The sequence below is a fragment of the Desmodus rotundus genome, chromosome 9 (assembly GCF_022682495.2).
Source record: "Desmodus rotundus isolate HL8 chromosome 9, HLdesRot8A.1, whole genome shotgun sequence".
Taxonomy (NCBI): Eukaryota; Metazoa; Chordata; class Mammalia; order Chiroptera; family Phyllostomidae; genus Desmodus; species Desmodus rotundus.
In genome coordinates this window covers 25,634,309-25,647,209 of record NC_071395.1, presented here as the reverse complement: position 1 = coordinate 25,647,209, position 12,901 = coordinate 25,634,309, and the positions used below count along the sequence as shown (strand labels likewise).

The 12,901-nt window shown below is 38.8% G+C and overlaps 1 protein-coding gene across 1 annotated transcript in view; it reads right to left on the bottom strand.

The window, feature by feature from the left end:
- SPMIP2 (sperm microtubule inner protein 2) overlaps window positions 1-12,901 on the bottom strand; it is a 56,552-nt gene that overhangs the window by 17,567 nt on the left and 26,084 nt on the right. The window contains exon 3 of the mRNA XM_053910485.1: window positions 9,050-9,108. Within this exon, the coding sequence (XP_053766460.1) occupies window positions 9,050-9,108 (59 nt within the window). The remainder of the gene's footprint in view (window positions 1-9,049; window positions 9,109-12,901) is intronic.

Below are 12,901 nucleotides of genomic sequence, written 5' to 3'. Positions count from 1 at the left end.
TATTATTGACCTTATCAACTTTTTGTTTGGTAATATAAGAATGTTTGAAATTACCATGATCAGGACATGTTCGTGGCTTTATAAAATTTAATAGATACTAGAGAATAAAAAGCAACCCAAATACTTGTAATAATAGAGCTTTTTTTTTTTTTTTAGTAGTCTTTTTGGTACCTGAACTCTGTTTGCCTGAGCCTAAAATTTTAGCCCATCTGGTTGTGTTTAGTTCTCAGTCAATGCTTGGGTTTCATTGCCATAATCCGTTTTGTCGGGTCCAGCATCTGCTCTGTCGGTTACCCCGGTCTGAAACAGGCTCCAATGGCTACAGTTCTGATGTGTGAAATGCTGAGAAATTATAGGTGGTAGGTCAGTGCATTGACAGTGCCTCTTGCTAACACACTTTGATGTCAGTGTATTATACAGAGGATAATTTGCCGTGAAGGGCTACATGCTGAAATGAACTGAATTTTCCCCATCTGGGCAAGGGATAGCTTAGTAGGTTTTCTTCATAAGAATACCAGCACTGTCTCTTTTTTAGCTGTTTTTTCTCTCAAAAACAGTAGCTTTTCTGAAACGGTTGCATCTTATCCTTTGGCTCTACGTGCTTCATCCTGAGATAAGTAATGTTCATTCAACAACAAACACTTCTGTGCCACCTACAGTGAGATTATCAAGTGTTATGTTAGGCTATTTCTGTCGTGTCTTCCCTGATAGGATATAAGGAAAGAGGAAATTGGGTCTGTCCTGTTCCCTTCTGAAAGTCCAGACCTAGCACGGTGCGTGGCACATAGTTGGAAGTCGGGCATTTGTCAAATGGGTACCTGGACACCAACTACGTGTGTGGCACTCCAGAGTGACACAGGAGCTCTGCACTGACCTGACTACCTGCAGCTTCCTGACAGCCCTCTTCCCTCACCACCCAGCTGGGAAAAGACTAGGGTGGGAGGAGGCCTGGGGGAAGGAAACGTGAAGATCGTTTTTAAGTAACAGACACGAAGGGCCAAAGTGGGAATGGGTGCTGCCGATCTCAAAAATCACTGAATTTTGCTACCTACTGCTTATGGAAATCCACCCCCTGTGCCAAGAACTTCTGAGATTTATGGATGTTTTGAGGAAAACAACTCCAAGGAAAGAGCATGCATTTATGTACCAGTATACTTTAAATTGTGGCTGTCATTAAGCCTGTACTAGTTTAACAAGAGGCGATGGCAGCAGTATTTCATTATGGAATAAAACAGGCAATTTTCTACACACTACCTAACGAGGGCCAAACACAAGCACACCTTACATACACCTTTCTGCCGAAACAGAAAGCCCTGTTTATTCAGGTCCATGAATAGTTCTTTAGTGCTAAAAGTCCCGGTTTTAAACAGAAAGTTTTTTCAACTTAAGAGCCCTTAACTATTAAAATTAGGGCCGACGATTGCGATTTCTCCCATTTTATAATTATATTTATCAAAATGAAATGATTGTACACTGTATATAATTTAGTGCTAATTTTTTCAATTTTAATGAAATAATTTAGGTCCATGTACATATTACACACAAGTAGTAATAAAATGCTTATAAAAGTAAAAAAAATTTCCTTTCTCTCTACTCCCTAGCCCAATATTCTCTTCACCAAATGCAGCCACTTTTTAAGCTTACTTGGTGCCTCTGGAACTTAACCCAACTTAATACACACTCAGGGTCCCCTCTGGAGTCCTCACTTGTCCCACTCCTGTCTGCGTGGATATCCTCTAGTTCCCTGATGGTGACATGCCTGGTCCTTTCCTTTATCCCATCTCCGGAATTCCTTTGCCTGTCACCTCTGTTGTGACTCTTGTTTCTTGGATCCATATTTCTTTCTATTCCTTTGATTTATCTCCACCCCCTGGTCTTGCTAGATAATATCCTCTAGCTGCTTCCTAGGAAAAAAATGCTTTGAGGTGCATTTTTTTTTAAAGAAAATACATGCCTGAAAATGTCTTTTTTCTCCCACCCTCCTGCCTGAGGGTTTGGCTGGTTATAGAATTATAGGTTGAAAGTGGCTTTCTGTCAGCTGTAGGGGTCATCGCCCCACTGCCTTCTGGAGCCCAGCATCGCCGTGCATGTAATGAAGTGTGATGCCTCACGGACTCCTGGTCCTTTGTGAATATCCCAGTTCTTCTCTGGAAGGCTTTAGAGATGTCTCTTGGTCTAAGTATAACAAAGTCTCACTATGACATACCTTGATGCTCTTTCTTAAAATTTAGTTTGACGGAAACTTTCAATCTGGAAATTCATGTTATTCCCTTCTGAGAAAATTTTTTGAACTATTTAGTTCCTTCTGTTTTCTCTGATCTCTTACTAGTTAGATATTAGACAAGTTTAATTGATTCTTTTATTTTCATATTTTTCCTTTTATTTTTTCCATCTCTTACACTTTTTGTTCTACTTTTAGGAGAGTAATTTGGTTATTAGTATGAAATGTCTAACCTCTATTGAATCTCTATACTGATTAGTTTTAGCTAACAATATAATATGAATTTTAATCAACACATTTAGCTACATTATTTTAATGTACTTCATTTATTTGACTAATACATAACATTTTTATTAATAGAGTGGCCTGATTTTCTCAGGATAGTTTCATTTTAGTCTGTTGTCCTTGTGACTATTTCAATTACCTTCTTGTTTCACTCTCTGAAGTACCCTATTCTAGGTGGTAAATAATATGGTCACACGATTTACTGAGTACTTAGTATGTACCAAGTGCTGTTGGTACTTAGTGCTGTTCCAAGTGCTATATATGTAACAACACATCTATATGACAACCCAGTGGACTGGATTCTGTTGCCATCATTTTAAAGGTTGGGGAACTGAGGCATAAATAGCCTGAGCCATTTTCCCAGGTATCACAGCTAATAGGCACTGAAGCTGGAAAGTTTGGCTTCTGAGCCCTTGCTCTTAATCTCTGTATAGATACTGTTTCATAACTTTTAACGATCCCCTATTTGGGAGATAGTAGATTATTTCTGACTTTGTAGTACCGCAAACACTTTTGGGCTTCCTTTTAGCTAAACCTTTGTGCATCTGGTATTTTATTTCTTTGGGAAAGATAAATTCCTAGTGAAACCAGCTTTCTGGATTCAGCATCTTCCAGCCACGCCATGCTATGCACCGCTTGAGGATGGTTGCTCACTAACAAACCTTTTGATTATGCAAAGGCAGACAAGAAGGCAGATTGGGAGAGCTGACCCTCTAAAAAGAGCTGTGTCTCTCTGATTCTCAAGTAAATGAAAAGTTAGGGAGGTCGTAGTTAATTCTGACCTGTTAAGACTCACGTTGCTTTTCTCTTCCGTGGCTGACATCTGGTTTGGTTGTCCTTACCTTGGAGTCTACAGCCTCCTTGACACCCCCATCTAATGACAATGGCAGATCACAGGAACTTGAAGTGCTCCTTAAGACATTAATCCTGAGACAAATCTATAAATCAGCAGATAAGTGGCAAATATCTCAAGCTCCAAGCTGGCAAAGAGGCAACTTGGTCATGGCATTAGGTCAGAGGCCTGTCAGCAGCTCTTCCCTGGAAGGATGTTGGCCCGTGAATAATTCCATTGATTTCACAATCTCAGGGACTCTTTCATTGCATGGATAAAAATTCACCCACATAGGCAGCCAGAGACTTTCCTAAACTGTTCTTTCTAAAACCAGCTTATATTTGATCTCTCTCCGGAAGTCATCACCACTTGAATTCCTTCAGCTCCTCCAGCCCACGATACCAATGTGTGCTGTCATGACAAGAACTGGGGTTTGCAAATATGATTTGAATGCCCCATTTTGCCAAGCACTGTGTTAAGGGGGAAAAAAGGAAAAGAAAACAAAATACTTCCATGACCCACGATTTTCAGTAATGGTGTGTAGCTTCTGCAGAATTCACTCAAATCTTCAAACAAAACAAAAAGCTCTGTTGGCTCACTGCAGTACATTCTCTTATGACCTCTTCTAATTTGACTGTAAATTTTTTTGCCATTTCCTACCTGTGCTTTTTATTGTTATTCAGATTAGAACTACCCAATTGCGAACAAAAGAGACTTACAATAATGAGTTAGTCATTAGGTCTCATATCTAGAGAACTTAAGTTACTTGAAACAAGAGAATGTTTCTTTTTTTAAAAAACTGTATTTCATTATTTATGCTATTACAGTTGTCCCAGTTTTTTCCTCTTTGCCCTCCTGCACCCAGCACCCCCTCACTCCCTTAGGCAGTCCCCACACTGTTGTCCGTGTCCATGGGTCATGCATGTATGTTCTTTGGCTACACTACTCCTAGCTGTACTTTACATCCCCATGACTATTCTGTAACTACCAATTTGTACTTCTTAATCCCTTTACCTTTTTTGCCCATCTCCCTGAGACCCTCCTATCTGGCAACCATCAAAATATTCTCTGTAGCTATGATTGTTTCTGTTCCGCTTCTTCATTTATTTTGGTTTTTTCTAGATCCAATTGTTGATAGATATGTATTTATTGCCATTTTATTCTCCATATTTTTCTCCAGAATACTAACATTTCATAAAATACTGGTTTGGTGTTGCTGAACTCCTTTAGCTTGTTCTTGTCTGGGAAGCTCTTTATCTGCCCTTCGATTCTAAATGATATATTTGCTGGGTAGGGAATTCTTGGCTGTAGGTCTTTGCTTTTCATCACTTTGAATATTTCTTGCCACGCCCTTCAAGCCTAAAAAGTTTCTTTTGAGAAATCAGCTGACAGTCTTATAGGAACTCCCTTGTAGGTAACTAACTGCTCTTGTCTTACTGCTTTTAAGAGTCTCTCTTTGTCTTTAACATTTGGCATTTTAATTATGATGTGTCTTGGTGCGGTCCTCTTTGTCTCCATCTTGTGTGGGACTCTCCGCACTTCCTTGATTAGTGTGTCTATTTCCTTCATCAAGTTAGGGAAGTTTCCTGTCATTATTTTTTCAAATAAGTTTCCAATTTCTTGCTCTCTCTCTTCTCCTTCCAGAACCCCCATGATACAAATGTTCACATGCCTGTCCCAGAGGCTCCTTATGCTCTCCTCATTTTTTAAAAAAATTCTTTTTCCTTCTTGCTGTTCTGATGGTTATTTTTTGCTTCCTTATATTCCAAATCAGTGATCTGATTCTTAGCTTCATCCATTCTACTCTTGAGTCCCTGTACATTGTTGTATGTTTGTTAGTGTATCCATCGTCTCTGACTGGGTGTTTTAATGTTGTTGAGGTCGCTCACTAAGTTCCTTGGCATCCTTACAACCAGTGTTGTGAACTCTCCATCTAGTAAATTGCTTGTCTCCATTTTGTCTAATTCCTTTTCGGGAATTCTGTTCTGTTCAGTCATTTGGGCATTGTACTTGTCTCCTCATTTTGGCAGCCTCCCTGTGTTTGTTTCTATGTGTTAGGTGGAACTGCTGTGACTCTGTGTCTTGGTAGTGTGGCCTAAGGTACTAGGCGTCCTGTAGAGTCCTGTGGCACAGCCTCCCCTATTTTCCAAGCTGGTACTCTAGTTGTGCCCACTGTGTGGGCTGTGTACACCCTCCTTAAAACAAGAGGATGTTTCAATTCACAAGAAAGAAAAGTCAACCCACACCCGGTTAGTGCAATCACTCTCCATTGATGTACATGGTATTGAAATTTTCTGTTTGCATATGTCTGTCCTGAAAGCCTCTGAGCTACTTGAGAGCAGCGACTCTGCTTATTAATTTTGAATGTTCTGAGCACCTGGCATGTAGCACATCTTCATTTTATGTTTGTTGAAGTATACCTTTATTGGTCTTTAGGATGCAATAATTGCAAAACACACCATTGATTTAATGACAGGTTTATCTGGGCACCACATTTATATACTGCATTTGTAAACAACTGTTATAAAACACACCCTCATTTCAAGAAAATTAAAATTTAAAATGTATGCCTCAGAGTGGAGGAAATTCTCTAATTGTCCTTTACCGGACTTCCAATCTCAAAAACACTGTGTACTTTGGCTCCGTTATTCAGAAGACAAAAATCCTGTAATGTTGGTTTTATTGACTCAAATCACCCTACTCTTCCTACAGCGCTTTTTCTGAGACCACTGACAATTTCCGCATATTTATCTGTTATTGTTTTCTTGGGTTTCCATTTCTTTGTATTAAACCCTCCTCTTTAAAATTCTTCAATCGCTTTTTATAGCCTTCTTTTGCCCCGAGGGCCCTACTGTTGGATTCCTTTCCTCCTTCAGTGGCTTTCATTCACCTTGTCCTCAGTGTGGGCAGCAACCCCCCAAGGCCCGGACCCCATCTTTTCTCAGTCTTAACTAGTGCTATTCAACCCTGGCTGCACATCACAACAATCTGGAGAGCCCTTTAAAAACATCCAAGCCCAGATCCCAACACATATTAACAGAATCAGTCAACTTGGACTGAAATGTTAGCTCTGTGACATAATTTGATGTAAAGATATGTTAAAATCTGCTTCATTGTAGTACTGAATGCATTCTAACTTCCTGTCATTATAGCAAATTTTTTTCCATGTATTTAAAGCCCATGTTTCTTTGAAAGCTCACTCAAATCGCTCTTTCTTCCCACAGCCCTCCATAATCACTATTTATTTTGGCTCATTTGCAAAGCACACCAGAAACTGCAGACGGGCCTGTTAAAAGTGAAATAGTCTCCTAGCTGATCTTCCTGCAACTGTTCTTGTCACCTTTCAATCCATTCCCCACGTAGCACTCAACTATTCCAGCATTCTTACAAAAATATTGAATCGTGTTGTTTCTTATTTTGAATCTTCTAATAAATTCCCTTTGTTCCTAGATTAAAATCCAAACTCTCTAGTCTGGACAAGACACAAGGTTCTAGAAAATCTAACCCTCATCTTGCTATCCTCTCCTGGCTTTCTGTAGTTCAGCCGCACCGGTCCTAATCTGATACACCCTTTCCTACTGCGGGGCCTCAAGCTCGCTCTTTCCTCTGCCAGGAAAGCGCTTACACTCACTTGTTCCAAGTCAGCGCAGTGAACTCTTCTCTGATCGTCAGTCCAGGTACATGCCCCTAGTAAAGCCTCTTTATACCCCCTAAATGCCCTTTGTGAAGAAATGTTTTATCATTAACTGGATGGAATGCATAGGAGTATAAACTTTTTCTTGAGGGACCTCTTATAGTGTTTGATTTCTTGCCATAGCATGAATTATATTTGTACTTAAAAATTATTTAAAAGCATGAAACACAGTATCATGTTCTTTAAAAGTCATTTAGTTGTTTAATGTCTCTCTTCCTCTAGAATACAAGTTCCAAGACTGGCATACACGGGCCTGTTTTGTTCACCACTGTGGCCACAGAATCCAGTATTGCTTTAAACATAGGAAGTGCTGAATTCAGTGAGTGATGGCTGCTGACTGAGGACGGAATATGAAAATTAATTGGGAGGCTAAGCACTAACCTTGCCCAGGAAAGAGATGGCCCTCAATAGCCCTTAGAGAATGCAAGGGGGTGGGGCACTCCTGGGCCTGCCCTAGTGAGAATCCTATTCAGGAGCATCTTCCCAGCCTTTTAAGCAGTTGGATGTGCTTAAAGTCTCCCGAGGGAGGCCACAGTTAAGTTATCGACATCTGAACTAGTCACAAGTAGGGCCCGAGCCATAGGCTACTGCCAAGTCCAGGGGGTTATCAATACACCAAGACTTTGTTAACTTTTCTAATTATAGTTTTCTAGTTATAACTGCCTCCATTATTAACTTGTCATTCAACATATGCAACTTGGTTTTTTTATTTTTCCACACATATATATCTATGTATAGATATCCAATTTTCCAATTGAACCTGTAATCCCCTAAGTACAAGGTCTTTTCCACAAATGCTTTGAATCCTCACGACCTGGTACAATTCATATCATATTCCCTAGAAATGAATGTTGCCAGCATTCTTTCATCCGTGGGAAATGTTCCAAACTTCAGTATTTCTCAGATACTTTCTAGTAAGTTTTTTAATGTTTAAATAAGTGCAGCAAATTTTCACACTTATCAATGCTTGCTGAAGTTTCTTTGATTATTCAGTGGCCTTTAATATTTTGGGTTGGGATTGGAAGTATTCGATAGGTTTCTCGGTAGATGCCTGCAATTTTCTCTGAACAAAGTGGGATAGTTTCATTAGAACATGTGTTTTGCATACGATAAATTGTAACTATTTACCTGTGGTCTCAAACATTGGATATGCTTTATGTATAAGATGCAGGAATTGCCCAGTGACATCTTTTAGCATCCTGATAGCATAACTAGGACTGCAGGTAAAAGTCCTGTTCCCTGCAGTCACTAGGACTTTTGGCAGAGGGGTTGAGCGTCTGTGTCTTTCTGGTGCAGTGTATGTTGTTGTGGTATCGCAGGAGGAGACTAAAGCCCATGAATGTTGCAGATACTCGTGCTGTTTCCTTCAACTGTGAAAAATGAGGTGAAATAGGCTCCGGAAACCCTGGCCTCCGCAAAGAGAAGGCCAGCAAAGACCTTAGCAAATCTGCAGTCTTGTAAGAGCAGCGCTGACGGATCTCTCCCCTCTTAGGAATCTGAATTATATGTTACATCTAGATGACAAACCTGGATTTGCTCTTTTCCTGTAATTTAACATACCTTCAGCCAGACGTGTTTAATTTAGGTTAGAGGCTGCCTTAAGATATCGTGAATTCAAGCCATTGTGTGACTTCAGTAGGATTATGTTTATTAACCGAGATTACCCATTATGATGGTTTCTAGGCCAACAGCATGAAACGAGCTATTTTTTTTAAACCAAAAACAATTATATTGTTGTTTTCCATAGAAAGAAGTATTTATATAGTTGAAGCCACCCCATTCATTCTGTTGCTATTCTTAATTGCTGCAGGCTGGTTTTCTTTTTCTCCCCTATATTTTATGCTTGCTTTGCCCATTTTCTCCACTTAATTAAAATTATAGATAGTGAAAGTTTTGTGTTTATTAGGAATAAAAACAGAAATTAAGCAGTAATATACTTAAATTTTTTTTTAAATTATCCCTTTTACAAAGTTAGGAAGGAAACTAATTAATTAAAAATGTATTCATATGTGCTTACCATGGGTTTTGGTATCTGTGGCTTATTTCATCAATAGCAGTTCGACTTAGTTCTTTGTGCTGTAAAAGGAAGAAAATTAATGTACCCTAATTCCAAGTTACATAGGCACTAACGTGTCTAAGGGTCTACGTTCCTAACTGAAAGGGAAGTCAGGGTGGGCAATTACACAAGAAATGCTAAATTCAGTTAAAAGTAGGTGGTCTTTTGATTTATTTTTTTTTCATTTATTTCTCTGTTTGTATAAAAGTGCTGCACCAATCAAATTCTTTGACTAAGTACACATTCAAAGCAAATATCTAAAACCATGGCAATACTGCCCTTGCTTTTGGGAAGAAAACAGACATCATCAGTTGTCTCATTTATATATTTGTTCCTAAACAAAGTTACATTTGCATGATAAAGACTCAGCTTATCGAAGGCATCTTTTATTTTATCAGTTACAGTTTCCATTGGATATTATTTTGTATTAGTGTCAGGCGTAGAGCCTAGTGGTTAGACAGTCACATACTTTACAAAGTGCTCCCCCGATAGTTCCAGTGCCCACCTGGCACCATAGATAGTTATCACAATATTACTGAGTATGTTCCTATGCTGTACTGTACATCCCCGTGACTGTTTTGTAATGGCCAATGTGTACTTCTTAATCCCTCGGCTTTTTTCACCCAGTCCCCCCATTCCCATCCCCTCTGGCAACCGTGAGTCTAGAACTGATAAAAAGAAGTACAAAACTGAAATAACTATGACTCTGTGTGCTGTACTTTCTCTCTGTAAAAGGACAGATGTTGAGTAGCAAGAAGAGTGGCATCAGGGATCTCTGGGCTCCGCCCTCTGTTTATGATTCCTGTCTAAATAAGCAGGCCTTCACAACTGCTGTTCATCACTTAGACTCCAACGGTTTGGGCCTTCCCCCTTTACCTCCACGGAGTTAGAGAATGTGGTGGTAATAATGCACGGAAGAGCTGGATGATGCACAGGGAGCTGTGGAAAAGTATAGATCTGAAAACTCCTTTCAGAAAGCATAATTTGGGTTGTTGATAACATATTCGTTAGCTTAGAAACTTCTCAACATAAAAAAATCAATCTCATACCATCTAGTGTACATTGAAATTATCACTGAATAAGTGACCTCTATGTGCTGCCTCCTTTTCCCCAGGAAGTAGCCAATGGATGGCCCAGCTTATGCATAAACATGGGGAACAGAGGTGTCAGAGTCATACTGAAAAGGGTTTTGGTTTGTCATCATTTCTGTTTTCATACCGGGGTTGGGAAGCAATGATATGGGTTATCAAACATATTTCTCTTCAGTTTTGGAATACATTTTTTGCTTACATTGAGATGGGATGCTATATTCATACAAACTAGTAAAATTATATTATAATAATCTCAATAACATAGAACTTTAAACAAATCTTCCCTTTTTTCCCTCAAGCTTTGGTTTAGAATGACTTTTCTGATCAAGTGCTTCAAAGTTACTTGTTCTACTTACAAGTATGACCCATGGACATGAACTATAGGGGGGGAATGTGGGAGGGAGGGGGAGGGCAGGATGGAGTTGAGTGAAGGGGCAGAAATGGGACAACTATAATAGCATAATCAATAAATATATCAAAATAAATAAATAAATAAATAAGTAAGTAAATAAACAAAGTTACTTGTTCTAAAAAGCCCATCTACTTACTTAAGTCACCTACTCAGGGACAAAGACCCGAAGCCTTGATCGCTTCTCTCTCATGTCCCCATACAGAGTAAAGGAAGTGACAGATTTTAGCGCAAGGTTGCCACTCTCCCACAGACAACTCGAAAAGTGATCATCTGTATGTAATGACAAGATCATGGTATAATATTGATTCTTCAATTGATTTCTGACACACTGATTTCCTGAAAATTGATCTTATCAATTGACTTATAAATAATTTTATTGTCAGCTTCTGGACAGATTGTTTGGGATTTTGATAATCCCCTTTGATCTCCATTCACATTTTTAAGAACCAAACATTGCATCTCCTTAACCTGGAAAGACTTTTCTTAGAAGCAAAATAATAGGTCCTCTCCCTCCATTTGTCCTGTAGATACCAGCGTATAACATCATAAAACTTTTGTTATCTAAAATAAGCTGGCCCTTCTGTATTGTAATATATTAACGAAATTCTTCATGATTTTTTTTGGATAGTCATGCTCACTACGGTGTTAAATCTCGTAAAATTCAGAATCAAAAATATCATTTTTTCACTGGTCAGTTTATGAGAGTAAATAAATAACTGATTCAAAAACGAATTTAACATCATCATAGAAACAGGTAACGATGATTGGTATATTCTCTATATTAAGGAAATTAGTGAAAATCTTTTACAGTAATTTGAATGTTTTCAACTAGCAAAATTAATAACTCAAAATTGGATATTTCCTATTAAGCCATTTTTCAAAAAGTCTCAGCATTAATAAAAGGGAAATAGCTGCTAACTACATTCAGATATTGTAAATTAGACACAATTTCTGAATGACTTAAAAATTGTTAAATTTCACTTAATTGCAGACATTTGGGGCTCATTCTAGTTAACAGTTAAAACCATTGCTTTATACTTCACTTTTAATCTCAAACCCCCTCTAGTCTAGTCCTGACATTCTCAGGAAACTTGGGGGGGATTGATCACTGAGAAATCCTTTTGCTTTGTTGCCATGCTTGACTCAAGATGCTTTTCTTAATGTATTCAACTTGGCCTTTCCTTCCTAGAAAGTACCACTTTCCGTCTCTGTGACTACAGGTCTTTCTCTCCAGTAGAGGAAACATAATGGCTATGCATTTTAAGAATGCGTACACACCAGCGTTTCTCTTCTCCATCCTCCTCCTTGGGAACATAGAGTTCTTCGTACCAAACGTTTCAGTGGAAAATCCCCCAAGGCTACCTTTTCTTATGCTAATAGATTTTTTCCGTCACTTGCCTCAATTTGCAAAATATTACTGTTAACCCCTTAAGTGTCTTTCTTCCCACAGCCTGCGAGAAGCATTCTCATTGTTGTAGCTGGCGCAACGAGTTGCATAATGTTGTCTATTCTAGACTAGAACTATTATAGGGAGCAAGGGGGCATAAAAGCCTTTGTGTAAATGGAGCATTTAAAGTACTCATTTTATATTCAGAGCATGAGGAGAAACAAAACAATTCTTTCTGAAGAATGTCAGTGTTTAAGGCATGGACTCTGTGATGCATTTTTCTTATTAAAAAGCAAAAAGTGAACAATGGAGAGACTCATACTTCATTTTATGACACATTACATATAGGCACCAATATGAATTATACTCTGGTCTCTCTCTTTTCTTAACTGCAGTGTTTTTAAATAATTTGAAAACACACATCAACTTTCAGCAAACAGACTAAACATTGAGTTTTGTGAGTTTGTTGCTGGTGGCCCCAGTATCTCTGTTTTTTGTGGAGTATACAAATGAGCAACGTATTCCATTGTTTCTAATGTGCTTATAATAATATAATTCAAAAATCCATGAAGGCAGGAAAATAGAGAATATACAGATATTAATGATTCTAGATCCCATTATTAAGACTTATTACACTAGATACTATGCTAAGTGCTCTACACGTAACCGAGTTTACAATCCTCTAAGGTATTATTATCCCCCTGGTGGCAGACAGAATTCTACGATGACCACCTTCCCCCCTCAGCTCCTCCCACTCCACCCCCCTCCTGCCAACATTGTCACCCCTCGGTATACACACTTTCTCCCAGGCATTGACCAAACACTAGTCTAAATACTGCTGCGAAGGGGTTTTGCACTCAATTAAGATCCCAAATCAGTCCACTTTAAGAAAGGGGAGATTATCCTCAGTGGACCTAACTTAA